This window comes from Haliotis rubra, unplaced genomic scaffold (assembly GCF_003918875.1).
Source record: "Haliotis rubra isolate DU_JTF1 unplaced genomic scaffold, ASM391887v1 Scf129, whole genome shotgun sequence".
Classification (NCBI taxonomy): domain Eukaryota; kingdom Metazoa; phylum Mollusca; class Gastropoda; order Lepetellida; family Haliotidae; genus Haliotis; species Haliotis rubra.
The window spans coordinates 136,677-151,716 of NW_025765214.1; the positions used below are offsets into that span (position 1 = coordinate 136,677).

Here is a 15,040-nt window from a genome sequence, read left to right on the forward strand (position 1 = left end):
GGGTAACCTTGACCTTATTTTCAAGATCACCCCGACATTTTGACCACTTCTCAAACTCTTATCAACGCGATATTTCATGCACTGTTGTAGTATTCATATTTGATGACAGCCTACATGGGGGGATTACGCGGACAACAGGGAATTTGGGTGACCTTGACCTTATTTGTCACCGTGACAATGTGACCACTTTTCAAACTTATGTAAACGTGATATCTCATAAAACGTTGCACACAATTTTAGCCTCCGAGCTGAAGAAAATATTGCCATTTCTTACAAATGTAATGTCAGGAATTAACATAACAGTTTTCAGGGTAGAGTAGGGTAATATGGGGCGGGGTACCTTGGTAGACAAATTGGACCCGTCCCAGCCCTAATACACACTGATACTGACAGTGGATGTGGGCATCTGCATCTATACATTCAAATCTACTATATTCGTCAAAGAGAAGATTCTTAGACGATTCTGAGAAGTGATCATGGCTAATAACTACATCACTCAAATGGTAATCTTCTATGTCACCCAAAAGATAAAAAATAGTAAATATGTTATGTTTCATTATTCTTTAGCGGCGGGGGACATTGCCACGTTAGTGTCTTGATATCACTGGGTTTCATGAGTGTACACTGTGTTATACAAAGGGCGGAACCAGCCTTGAGGAGCACCTAAAGAAGATCCCGGAACTTGTCAATCAGGGATTGATGAACTACACGCGTGATGCTCTCACAATGTATGGCCCTAAGACCACTGTCTGGGATCCAGAACATGGAGAGATCCAGATAGAATTAAGCCTCCCAATACCCCTTCGTTCCCTGGACACATTACCCGATGTCGAGCCATATGTCCAGAAGGCAAAAACAACGGTCAACGAGTACATCCCAGGCAAGACTACTCTCAAGAGATTGTACAAGAAGGTACTTTTATTCATTGATGTTGTCATTTATATTCTTTACTAAAGACGAGACCACCGCCTGGCTAGAGTCTCTCTCCCCGTCTCTGTCCTTATCTCCGCCTCTCCGACCCCTTCTTTCTCGATAACTTGTATATCGCATGCGGTACAAACTTATATCACTACTTCACATTGTGCAAGATGACGATGATACATGTAAGGGTAATGCTATTTTTGAGGGCATTATCATTTGCAGAAGCCCGAGGTCTACCATTAAGTTGAAAAAGACCGAGGGCTTCTGCAAATGATAATGCCCTCAAAAAAGGCATTACCGTTATTATTACTAAAATACATGGACTTTGTGTTGAAAAGAAAAAGGAAACAATGAAGGAATTTGACTGTAAGTTTACTCAAAACCAACTTCTGCCGGGTTGACTGACTGAACGCAATTACGTAATCGAACAATTCAAGTGACGCCACAACAGAACGTAAAGATATTCGACCTTGGCCTTTGACATCACCATGGCCTGCAACATGTCAAACTATGTCAGACACAACGACAGTTGTCAGTGTTCGGTTTTGGTCCAACAACAACGTTAATAGTGCAATTGTTAAGGTTAGCACCAGCAAGAAAGCCAATATTACCGCTATTTAAAGCGGGAATTCGGGTTGCTTTGACTTGTTTGCCCCAGAATATCTGCCAGTCCAAAGCCAAAGTCGAATGAACCGACGCGCCCACTATGACGTCACTTGACAACAGAACTGATAGTGGCCCGTCGTTAAGGTTGAGCGGTCCAATATCATTTGCAGCGGCCCGCAAATTTCTGATAATATGAGGGCCGTTTCATGATAATTTTATGTGTTTTAGCTATAATATCTTATATACCTTTTCAGTGGCGGTCTAACAGGACCAAGGGGGCTTGAAAGTGTTCTTGTAAGTACATTGCTGAAGCTGTTTATTACTGGCTCACCAACGCTAACTAGTATACTTACTTCAGTGGGTTGTCATGCTTTAATTGGACTTCCAAAATGCATGGAAAGTCAAACAGTGCTGCCGACACCTGGCTCCGATTTCTCGAAACAAACTTAAGTCTGAGTTTTGACTTAAGTTAGAGTTTTCACTCAAATTTGAGAAAATGCATTTTCCAGAATGAACTAAAATCGATAATAAACTCAAACATACTGGACAATTTGAGTTTGGTGGATAGATTACTTAAGATGTTTAGGCTCTTTTATTTAAAAAATGCAGTTGAGTTTAAAATTCAGCTGTTTCAAATTGTCAAACTCAGTTTGAAATTTGAGTAAAAACTTAAGTTTGTTTCGAGAAATAGGGGCCTGGCCACTACTTGATTCTTGATTCTATAATTGCTGTGGGGGCAATTTCCGATACCAAAATATATGGTAGCAACAATTTGATCGTTTAGCTTGACGAAAATGTGTTGTGCAAGCCATATTGGGATGGATGGCTGCTCACTTGGGTCATACTCAAACATGAACAAATTCTTTAGCCTGTTCGTTTCCACCGAAAACTATTTAATATATAATATTTGGGGGCACAAGACGGTTTACGATTTAATGTTTAATGTTTTTTCTCTTTCAGACCAGTGAAAAGACAAAGGCCTCAGCTGTATATATTGGTTACTGAAATCTTTTAGAAAATGCTATTGCCCAAAGCGAATTCCCATTCTCCTAAATAAACCTGTTGCAATCGCGTTATGTCAAGATGTATTTTGCATGATCATTAACACAAAAGTATGTTTACAACCAGTGCCAAGTAATGATGATGCCAGGGGAAGTATTTAATCTAATCAAGGCTTATCACAATATACCAACTATGCAATTATGACTTGACTTGCAAGGCAAGTGTGAATTTCCACCACTGCATTAAAACACACTTAAACACACTTAATCTCGACCATTTCTCATGTGAACACGAACGTGAGCTTCTCCAGAGTCATTCTTGTAGATATAAGCGTAGGCTTCTGGTTTCGTCTTTGATGACTGAAGGTATTTCAGTAGATGCAAATGCTCCCCTTGGGGAAGGAAACTGGGGCTCCCTTGAAGGCCATCGCTGGGCACTTGCTGCTTCGATAACTACAGAGACGGAAAGTACTTGTCAGTAATTTTGCTTTTTAATCTATTTTTGTTCGAATCGAGACTGGTTTACCAGACTGAATGTCATTGGTCACCAAATCAATGGTGCAACGGGTCAGTGGTGCATCAGTCGGGTTAACAATTGCCCTCCGTGATATTTTATGCTTGAAGATAGTACAGTAAAAGCGTTTATAAGGAAAACGTTTAAACGAACTGACGAATAATCGGTGATATAAACATTACAGAAAGATAAATCTGATGTGTACACATATGCATTAATGCACATATGCATTAATGAAACACAAAGTACAAATTCAGGCAGTGAGTGAGCATATTATAATGGTAACTGCAATATGTGTCACCTTGCTTAAAGCAAGAACAAAACTGACATTTACGAGTACTTGCAATGGAAAGGGATACCTAGAAACGTGAATATCAAAATATATAAAATTGTTATGATGGTATGAACCATCATCAGGCGATCACATTGGTACCTGGTGTAACCACTCCTCGGAGCCACGAACTATCTGTCTGGAAGAGACGTTTGATCGGACGATGTTCCCTCGGACCAACAGCTTGGAATTCCCTTGCCGGCCCAGTTCTTGTCAAACTAGGACGGGGTCATCACGCTCATTGCTCTTCATCGGTCTTCCAGGGATTGGACGAATCCTTTCCGTCAACAGTGACCATGTGCTTCATCAGAAGTCGACCAATGTATAATGTTCATGTTAGAACAGACGTTGCTATTGGCATCCCTGCATCAGGCAGTGAGTGAGTGAATGAGTGAGTGAGTGGGTGGGTTGGTGGGTGAGTGAGTGAGTGAGGTCTTTAGTCACATTCCAGCAATATCACGGCGGTTGACACCAGAAATGGGCTTCACATATTGTACCCATATGAATCGAACTCGGGTCTTCGGCGTGACGAGCGAACGCTTTAAACACTAGGCTACCCCGCCGCGCGATCCACCATTGACCTACACTGACCTGTTATATTTAACTTTAACTTTACACCATTTTACTTGTGAATTACATGGTAAGTAGAAATGCTGCATGTGTGTTCTTTTAGCCTGACTACATAGTTAATAGAAGCAACATTACCCTTTCCATGTCGGTGTCCGCAAATACTCTAAAACGTTTACATAGAAAGTAGTATGATCCCCAGGGAGTTGAGATTGATAATACGACGTGCCACTGAGACTGTCATCCGGTGATCGAGGGAAAGACAAAGCGCATTTGAGCAGCTGAACTGGATATGGGCGCTATTCAAATGTTAGTATGTATGTAGTATAGAAGTTGGTCGGAAGGTAGGACCATTATTTCTAGCAGGACCCCTTATACGTCGAATACAGTATTTCTGTTACACACTGGTTATGTCGGAACTATAGACGTAGAGAAATACTACTAATTAAAAATATCCTATGTGACATTTTATATAGTTTGTTTGCTTGTTTGCTGTTTATCGCTGTACCCATCGACACTCAAACTTTATGACAGCGATATTAAATAGTTCCATATGGACCACATAAACCAGTGATTGACATATGAGCATCGATCGATTCAATTTGGATATCATGCCATACATTAACCAATTGCTCATAACAAGCATGGTTGCATCTTTAGACAAGCATCGATTGCGGCAGATCATTTCTATACCAGATCTTCTCAGGTCAAGACTGACACAAAAGCGGTGCCAAATCATGAATATTCATAGGGTGTAACACGTAGGGTGTAACACGTAGTGTGTAGGCTTTTAACACGTTAGCAATGTTACAGATGAACTTGACCTTGAACTATTGCACCAATCTGAAAAATCGAATTTGGGCTTTATCATGTCCAGCAGGCTACCTTACCCCATGAATATTCTGAGGGATAACATCATTTCCCCCTCTTTCCTTCATCTTGCAAGTTTAGTCCGTGTCACTGGACAGCCTCAAACATAAGCCCTGCCTCTTCTCCATGGCAAGTGGTCTGGTCGGCGCCAACTTACACTTGTCAGAGGGTCACACAAGGTACCCGATCTCAACATCTAGTTTTCAGTGTGGGTTCGAAGAGACTCAACACCCAAAACATGTTAGAATTTGTACCTTGATCTGTTTAATTGGCACATAAGTCTCGGAATAGATTCTTATATCGTTATCAAGCAAGAGAATACATAAGAATAGAAAGTATAAGTAAGAACCTAGACCGGAAAGTCGCATCATAATATAATAATCATAAGAAGTTGTCATCCATATAGTATATCATCAGCAGACCAAAAGATCTTTATTATGCATGAAGGCCACTGGCCCATATACATATAACATATGTATAATCAAAATATATTGGCAACATGATGTAAAACAATTAAGAGTTTAACAAAGTCTGTCTCTTTTTATAAGCAGTATGTATGAATTTGCATAGATTTAATAATGCTTCATTTGAAGGAGAAGTTAGCAGGTTTTTGAATATAAACATATTTGGAATGCGGTTGTAAATATGTGGAAAATAATAGAATCTTTCTTCAGAATACTATTTGTATACTAAAAGAAAATGGAATTCATCCTCTATACCGAGTTTACAGACAGGACATGTGCGTAGAGACACATCAATATTTAACCATCTTCCTTCATTTATTTTTAATCGTAATAGGCCTGCTCGGAATTTTATAAGAATATTACGATATTTGTTTTCATGTATAACACTTAAATATTTTTCCGGTTCTAGTAAACACTTACATTCTCTATACAAATTGTAGCGTGAACTGTTGTCGAGAGTACAATGCCAAGATTGGCAGAACATATTTACACATACATCTTTAAAACATCTAAGAATACCTTTCATATTTTCTAATTTGTACTTTATTCAGAGAAAGTGTAATCCCAAATGTAATATATGTTACCAAATTGACTTTATACATTGGGAATCGAACCCGGATCATCACCAGCAACCGTTTCTAGCATAAGCCAGGCTTCCACACCGCCATACCATAGTTCTTAACTGTTTCATAAAGAAAGTGAAATGAAGATAAAGCATAAGACAACAAACTGCAAATGACTGCCAAAACAATTTCATGAACACTTGTATATGAATTTGCAAAGTAAATATACAATAGCGTACGGTTCTGAATAATTTGCATACGGTCCACACTCCTGTTCGCGTAAAAGAAACAAATCATAACATATTTTGACAAACATTAGCTAGACTAATCTGGTCCACTTTGATCCACACACAACGTACTTAGAGTTTAGCATAGGTATTCGACCTGTTATCTTCGTCATAATTATCTACGCTTGTCAACATATCAACAGGTCAAGTGTGCCCGTATCGTGTGTGTCTCCATCACCGTTGATCACAGCACACAACAAACAAGACCTTCATTCGTTCATAGCGCACCATGCATCTGTAGCGAAACAGTGGCCTGAGCAATGCTTCTCAGAAAGGTTTTCGTTCTGGCGATACTCCTCACAGGGACACTGGCTGGTATGTTGTTCGAATTCGAAAATGAACTAAATATCGTGCAGGAAAAGTGTACACAATTATTGAATGGTGGCTAAACGAACAAGAACTGCTAATTTGATATTTATTACATACGTTTCTAGGGACCGTTCATAATTTATGGCTAAGGGGTTATGATGATTTTAAGGGGTTGGGGGGTCACCCATTTTGTTCTGGGCAGTAAGGAGGGTCATCAATTTTGTACACATGTATGGGGGTGGGGGGTCAGCAAATTGCGTACTTGGCATGCAGGGGTTTCACTTACTTTGTTCATAAATGATAGTGTGTGTGTAGGGGGTGCATTCACATTGTGCATGCTGCTCCATGTTGTCGGGGAAACCATGTTGTAAACAACTTACGCTACACAGTCAAACCGTTACTCTTGGATGTGTCGAAGTCTCGGTTGTATCTTATGCACCTCCCAAACTCTTGAAATTCCTTCTATTCTTATAACTGAAAAGGGACACTTGACATGGTGCTACAATGTCTGTTGTTACTGGAAATCTGGTTTACAAATGAACACTAAACAGGCATTAAGGTACGATTGGTGCACCCTCCACAGTCAACAGTAGCACAATGGGGTCAGTACTGATTTCACAGAGACTAGCCATCTGTAATTGACCGTGTTCAGTACAGCATATGCTCCCCTCTCGCATTCACAACAGCAAGGAATTCACTGAACACATCATTAGGCAACCTGCCAGATTGCTGTACCAATATGGTGCTCAGCTCCTGAACATTCTTGGGCTGACGTCTCCTGGCAAGAAGACATTTTCCAAGAGTATCCCATACGTGGTCGATGTGAATGAGGTCAGGTGATCTCATTTAGCCACCCCATGACGTCAGGACCTTTCGTGTCAAAACAGCGGTGTGTTGTGAAGAGGAGGGCCATATGTTTTAGGGTTGTTGTAGAAAAGTACAAAAGTTAGAATACCGACGCATTCACAGATGGCTGGATAGATCTAGTCATAGTACGTTTTCGATTTGCTGAAAGACGATACTGTTGGAAAGGTAGTCGACTCAAGTTGAATGCTAAATACTTTGTTTTCACTGTATGGTGAAATACGAACGTAGAAACACTTGGTTTTGAAACCGCGACGTCATCACAGCACTGAGCGGTACTCAAAGCGTGCTTAAAACAAGAGGCTGCGCGTCGAGATACGAAAACCACACACCTGTACCTGCAGCAAATGGGTCTTATAAGGACGTTGGTAGACGTTATCAGTTGGCACAAGTGACATCATATTGCAACTGAAATAAGCCATGGTGTGTTTATTATGGAAATGGAGCTCTTGGTAAAAGTGCAAAATTTATTAGTTACTTAAGAAATACAGTTCGCTCTACCACCATATATAGTGTAGTAAAGCATACTTTCGCCCTGAACTATTATAGTTAAAGTACGAGGACGCTTGTATTTCTTTTCTAAGATGCCAAATTTAATACTTTCTAAGGATAATTACGATTAATTCAAGGCAGAAATCAAACGACGGTGTCGGTGATCTAAGTTAAGAATCCTCGCACAGGGCTAACTGGCGTGCTGTACTATTGATGTGTCTGCCCCTCTACGTTAAGACGAACGTTACCAGAAAAACAAATCAAATGATAACAGTTTGATGACGGCTTACGTTCGGATTAAATATCTTCTCTAAATTAATTTAATTACATCTATGATTAACCTAAACCATATGGGACAATATGAACGTCGCATTTCTACTACCAACGTAGGTTTAGATCAGTACATCCAGATGAAGCTGAGTAGTCTAGCGACATTCCACGATTGCATTGAGCGATTGTACACATTGCGAACGTTACCGTGTCGCTGAAATCTTGTGAGTCGATTTGAGGCATTTTAACCGGAAAACATAAACGTAATGTTTCCACCAGTGATGTTAGCTGCTTCAAGCAACTGCAAACCAAGAAACGGAATGCAACGGAGTAGTTTACTGTAGGAGGCTGTACAAAGCGATGACAACTGACATTCATCGTGACGCCGCTTACATTGTGACGTAATGCAAAATTGTTCGATTACTAGGGGACAGACTAGATGGCGAAGTGACGCCAATACATTGTGGCGTAATGCAAAAAGTGCACATTATCGTCTGATAAAGTACTGTTGGCGCCTTTGATCTTTCACCAAAGCATCTTAGAATTATGATATATGTACTGTTTTGGCTTTGAAACTACATGTAAATAAAAACGTGTTATGTTAAAAGGTGCAAGACAAATATTTACAATTCACCTGCCCTTTAATTAGCTCCATGAATAAAACTATGATTATTTGTTTCAGTTATTCAACTACATGACTAGTTTAGCTCAATAATAGAATGATTGGGAGTGTCAGTTAATTAGCTCCACTGATAAAACAGCGATTGTGCGATTCTATCTACATCTGAGTGAATGACGGTTTTCGCAATAGTCTAACGCTACAATGTTAAAGGACACTAAAATAGTTTTACACACACACGGGAAATAAGTTTTTAGTTACTTGACCCATGTCTCACTTATCACTAACTTGTATATACATTTTCTGAATTGAACCTAAAAGTTATCTGCATTTGAACGTTTTCAAAGAAAATAGTTATATGTCTAATATCAAGATACAATTGTCGAAGTAAGAGTAAGTTCCAGTTAATGAATATCGATTATATATGTTTGTTTGAAGGTCGAGTCACCACTCAGCGAGCAACAGGATCCCGGTGATGTGCCAGAGTATGCACAGGTGGGTTGAATGGTTCTCTTTTCGTGGGTGTGTGTGTGTGTGTGTGTTGTGTGTGTGTGTGTGTGTGTGTGTGTGTGGTGTGTGTGTGTGTGTTGTGTGTGTGTGTTGGGGGTGGAGCAGCCAGGCAGCCAGTTTGGACTTCATAAAGTAGTAGAAAATAAGAAAGACGAAACTGATAGACACACCAATAAGGCACCAATAAGACGTCGATTAATGAAAAATGAACACTTCATAATCCTTCCTTAATGTACTCGCAACATCGCCCGGATATGTTGTAATGTGGCTTTAGTGAATTTTGAATCTGCTTGCAAACGTCGTTCACGAAACAGTGTTTTAGACTGAGTTGTAACATTTTTCGTTATTTTCTTGATAACTTGACATGTGAAATAATATAGGGCTTAATGTCGAGTTCAAGGTAATGATTCGTTCGAGCAGCTTGGAAATAAAGACAATAGCTCCACCAGCTCTTTCTTTCGCCAGACACTTCCAAGTTCAAATACGTCCCCGGAAGGACGTATGAGTTTGAATACACCTTTCAGACCCAGACGTTCATGGCGGGGGCATCAAGCGACCAGGCGTCTCTTGGCATCCAGGCAACTGCTGACATCGAGGTTCTGTCGAAGTGCGAAATGGCCCTTAAAGTAGGTAGCTCACTTTAAATCTAAAATACATCTGTTACTTGATACAGCTCTGACTTATTAGTTGTCGACACAAGTACTACAGATATGGATCCAAGTACGTTTCAGTAAACTGAAATGTACTGAAGCAAAATTCAGAATACTGAGAGTAATTGGAAACATGAGCAGAGGACGATTCCATATTGCTTAACCTGAAACCCAAACCGGTTGTAGTTTCATCTGTTTACGAGAGCATGCTGGATGATGCTGTGCATCACGGAATATAAGAGTACTGTACGTACATTATTGAATATGTTGTTTTAAAGGTCGCAGGAATGCTTCCCCTACGGGGTATCACAAATAGATCTAGAAACAAAAGAAGATCGTCAGGGCCAAGGAACGGGTTAAATGCATTGTACAAAGCGGGATGCTCACCAAAGCTTACCTTTCTGTACTCATATTGTAACTCGGCTACATCTCTGTAGTCCGAAATGTATCTTTCGTACCTTTGGTACATTTCGGTACTATCTGTGTCCACAAAGACTCCATCAGGGTAAACTGTACTTAACAAATATGTATTATAACATGAAACTCATACAAGAGTTCAAACCATTCATTAAGTAACATAACTGTATGTCAAATCCGCAGCTACACGATGTCAAAGTGTACCGATCTGATCCCTTTCCTTCGAACCAAATGGAAAATGCTGACGAAAGTGGGGAATTCAAGAGGAATCTGGAACGATCTCCACTTCGCTTCTCTTTCCAAGATGGCGTGATAGAGGAACTGTGTCCCGCTGAGGGTGAAACCACGTGGGCTCTCAACATCAAGCGAGGTTTTCTCACTGCTGTCCAGAACAGTATGGACAACCTGGGTAGAGACCAGAGCGTCTTTGAAGTAAATATGTGGACCAAATAATAATGTGATGCTGTTTAACACAGGTTTCCCGACAAAACAAATTCTCATGGCATGAACACTGACATATGTATTACTGATTAAACACATTATGACAGGTTTACTCAAATGTGCATGAAAACATTGTTTGAAACTATTCATTTTCCTTGTTGTATCAACATTAACTCTTGATATTTGTACAATGATAACACCAACATTCTGTTTCAATGGCTTGGCAATTCTACTTACAGAGAGATGTCACGGGTGAATGTCATACTGACTACAAAGTCATTCCAGGATGGTTTTCTTCCACAATTAAAAAGACAAAAGATCTCCTTGGCTGCACTGATCGTACTGGTTATCACAGCTCAGTCCATGGCATGGAGTACAGGGTTCCTTCAGAGATCCAGTCTCTGCCCCTCATGAAGAGTACACACGAATGTGAACAGGAACTGGACAAGAATGGACTCCTCAAGAGTGCGCTCATCCGGGAGACCCACACATTCAGGCCCTTCTCTAGAGCCACCAGTGGTGCCACCACCAAAATCCTCCAGAGACTCAACTACAAGACTCAGAGATCTGGTGTTACCACAAGACAAGGTGATCACGACACTGGTGTTAGGATATGCAGAGCAAACAATAGTTAAGATAACTATATGTATTACAAATAAATAAGACTTCAACGCTGGAAAATAACGTGTCTCGATTTTCCGCTGAAACAAGTTCCATTATGTCTTAAAGGCGAATAGTAGTGACAGTTATATCACAATTACAAAGACCTAAAAATACATCGATTATCAACTTTCAAAATTATTCCCAACGTCTTACAAACTTATTTTTAAAATTTATGTTCCAGAATACATTCTGAATCGAGCAGGAATAACGTTTGAACATGCCCACGGCCAAAGAAACAAAGTCCAACCAAAGAGAGATGCTGAGAGTAAACTGCGACAGCTCTGTCAGAATACACACGATGACATCCGCCCCGAAACTCCACGCTTGTTCTCTGAACTTGTCTACATCATCAAAAACCTGCGTTTTGATGACATCAAAAGCATCTACGAGCAAGTTAAATCTGGGTCTATCTGCACTGATAACAGCGAGAATGTTAAGTTAGTACTCCATTTGAATGTTTATTCACAATGTTAGTGTCCCCAATTATTTGCAACTGTGACACAAACATGATAATTATGAAAATGTACCTTAATCGATGAGCCCAATACTTGAATATATATGCCCATAGTCATACCACTAGTCTCAAATAAAGTGTTAAATAATTTCTATTCCAGAAATATGTTTCTGGACTCTATCCCGATGGCAAGCACAAGTGCATCTGTTATGATCTTGAAAGATATTCTTCTGAAAAGAGAGGTCACTGGAGCTCAGGCAACCATGTGGATCACATCCCTGTCTCTCATCCACTACCCCACACTGAAGATGTTGCAGGAAGTAAAGGTGAGCTTACAACCACATCACAAAAATACAATGATTGTGTTCACCCTCAATCAAAACGGTATGCCATCTTATGAGTCATATACCACCTTTAAATCTATGCATTTGTAGGCACTTCTTGACACTCCTCAGTACAGCAAGGCTGCCATGCTTCCAATCTCTACTATGGTCAACAACTATTGCAACCATCACGAAAACTGTTCTGTGGAATCCACAATCACAAATATCATCTCTACCATGGAGAAGACTATTGGTTATGGTTGCAACATCAGAGATTCTAATCTCGAAACTAGTCTTGTGGCCCTTCGTGCTCTCGGAAATGCAGGCCATTTGGACAGACTGACCACTACACTCAGCAGCTGCTTCAACAGACAAGACAACCCCATGGAGATCCGAGTAGCTGCCATCCAGGCCTACAGAAGGCTACCCTGTACAGCCGATGTAAGTTCTGGAAATGTATACACAATTCACTCAAGAATTGGATATTTGTTACATTTAAATATCATAATATGTTTGATAACCGTGTAATGTCCATCACAGCCTCGTGTTTGATTCCAGAGAAGTAAAGTAAAAGGCCACCTTCCAAGATTCCGATGAAGATCCTGAACTGAGAATTGCAGCCTACTTGGCTGTAATGCAGTGTCCATCTGAAGATGTCTTCATCAGAATCCAAGCGTCTCTCAAGTCTGAGAAAGCTAAGCAAGTTGGATCCTTCGTCTGGTCTCACCTTACCAACCTGATGGAAACATCCAGTCCACAGAAGCAGACCATCAGACGGATCTTGGAGGACAAAACCCTTGGAAGAAATTTCGACCTCTCAACACTAAAGTATTCACGCAACTACGAAGGCTCTCTATTCCTGGAGAAGTACAACACTGGCGCCATGCTCGAGAGTAATGTCATCTTTTCAGATAACTCTGCCCTTCCTCGTTCTGCAATGTTCAACATGACAGTTGATCTCTTCGGTAGCTCTCTCAATCTCTTTGAAGTGGGTGGACGCGTGGAAGGCGTGGAGTATTTGATTGAAAAATACTTCAGTCATTATACCTTCTTCAGAGACTGGCTGCCGAAAAATGATGTGGTGAGTATATCATAAGAATGGTTGTAGATACATTACAATGTTGACAATTACAATGTCTGATTACAAATTTCATCGCAAATTGTTGCTGGTGTGAAACTGAATGCTAATTCCCTCTATCCCGGCCTATCTCACTGTTTATATATTCTTGTAGGTTTCTCACAATGTTTCTGACTTAAAAGGCGATGTGTACGTGAAGATCTTTGGCAGTGAAATGTACTATGGCCATTTGAAAGGCGTAGATCCCATTGCTTCTGTAAAGAACTTCAACTTTCTGGACTTCCTTATCAAGATGTCCAAGAAGCAGGATTACTCCTTCACTCAGAGTATGATGATCCTGGACAGTAGCATGATTATCCCTACCAGCTCCGGTCTCCCCCTCACTCTCAACGTGAACGGAACAGCCAGCATTGATCTTCGGGCATCTGGTGAAGTTGATCTCAGAAACATCTTGACTTCGCCACGGAGTCTCCTCATTGATGGAGTCATGAAGCCAAGGTACATGATGATTGAAAGTTTTATCATCTAATGGAGGGTGTTATCGGTGCAATAAAGCAATCTGATAAACTTGGTATCCAAATCTGATAACTATGCAAATTAGGTCAATCCACGAACTACTTTCACAAAACTCCATACAGGTCATGCGAATGCTACAACGTTAACATTTCATTGATGACGTAGTCGAAAGTTTACATTGTTTGTAAACAAACATGGCTGCCCCCATTCTCAAAACTGATGATTCTGTAAGAATTGATGACAGAGGTTCTGGAGTCGTTACTGCAGCAATTGACTTTGGAAAACATGAAACGGAGTACTTCGTTCCAATTAAAGGTACGAATTATGAGGCACCACTGAAAGGCAATCGTCTAAGGAAGGTTCCAACCAAGGATTTCGATCTATCGATCACAATACAGACGACGAATCGATAGCGTTAGGTATCAGAAACTGATATTGATGAGGTGTTTAACCGCAATGAAAATAGAAACACAGCTAAGAAAACCGTGCCCGATTCTGTTGTTCTTTTTAAGACAGAAAGATTTTATTTTAAGTATGAATTATGTTTGCACTGTATTCGCGACTAGTCACAACCATATGCCGCCGTCATGAGCGACCTTCACCTTGGTGTACCGCTAAGTGTTCTTACGCGAATGTTCGATTCTCTTCAAATAAATTCACGTACGAGTTGCTTCTTTTTTTGAGTAATTTTATGAATGACATTATATGATAAAGAGATTATTAACCTCCTGTGTTTCCGTATCTTGAATATCATATATTAGGAATAAAAATTATTCGCAGGCTCGCATAATACAATTTTTATTCCTAATATATGATATTAATGACACGGAAACACACTCGGTTAATAATTTCTATTTATTTTTTGCAAAGGTATGTGAAACTAGATCTAAATTTGCACTTATATGTTTTGATGATTTTTTCCAGTGGATCTATCAAGATTACAGGCACTATGAGCATGGATGGCTTTGTCACCAAAACCGGGCTTAGAGTTGTCAACACCTGGCATTCCAGCACTGCATTGAAAGGGCGTGTAGAACTCAGCCGGGGAGAGATTCTTAGTGCAGACATTGATCTTCCACAACAGAAAATGGAAATCCTGGATGTGAGGTAGTAGCATCTATTACCTGAAGCAAAATATCATTCATTGGCTCATGTGTGTTGTTAATCACTTAAACAAATATATTTATTTTAACCTGTTCAGAGGATTGCAATTTTTCTGGTCATCAGTATGGTGTTGAGACCAGTGTTATCACTGTAGAACAAAACCTGTCGCTCTCACAATATGTACTCAGTATCTATTTAAAACCATT

General features: G+C 40.1%; 1 protein-coding gene across 3 annotated transcripts in view; it reads left to right on the forward strand.

Moving 5' to 3' along the window:
- The window catches only part of LOC124266910, a 77,097-nt gene that overhangs the window by 24,347 nt on the left and 37,710 nt on the right, over positions 1-15,040 (forward strand). Inside the window, exons 1-3 of one of the 3 annotated variants that reach the window (XM_046701753.1) lie at positions 12,023-12,139; positions 12,695-13,217; positions 13,369-13,712. The exons of 1 other annotated variant lie outside the window; for it this stretch is intronic. In XM_046701753.1, coding sequence (XP_046557709.1) covers positions 12,771-13,217; positions 13,369-13,712 — 791 coding nt within the window. In that variant the 5' untranslated portion in view covers positions 12,023-12,139; positions 12,695-12,770. Of the gene's footprint in view, positions 1-12,022; positions 12,140-12,437; positions 12,578-12,694; positions 13,218-13,368; positions 13,713-15,040 lie in introns of those variants that run through there. One more of the 3 variants, XM_046701752.1, reaches the window with a different exon arrangement.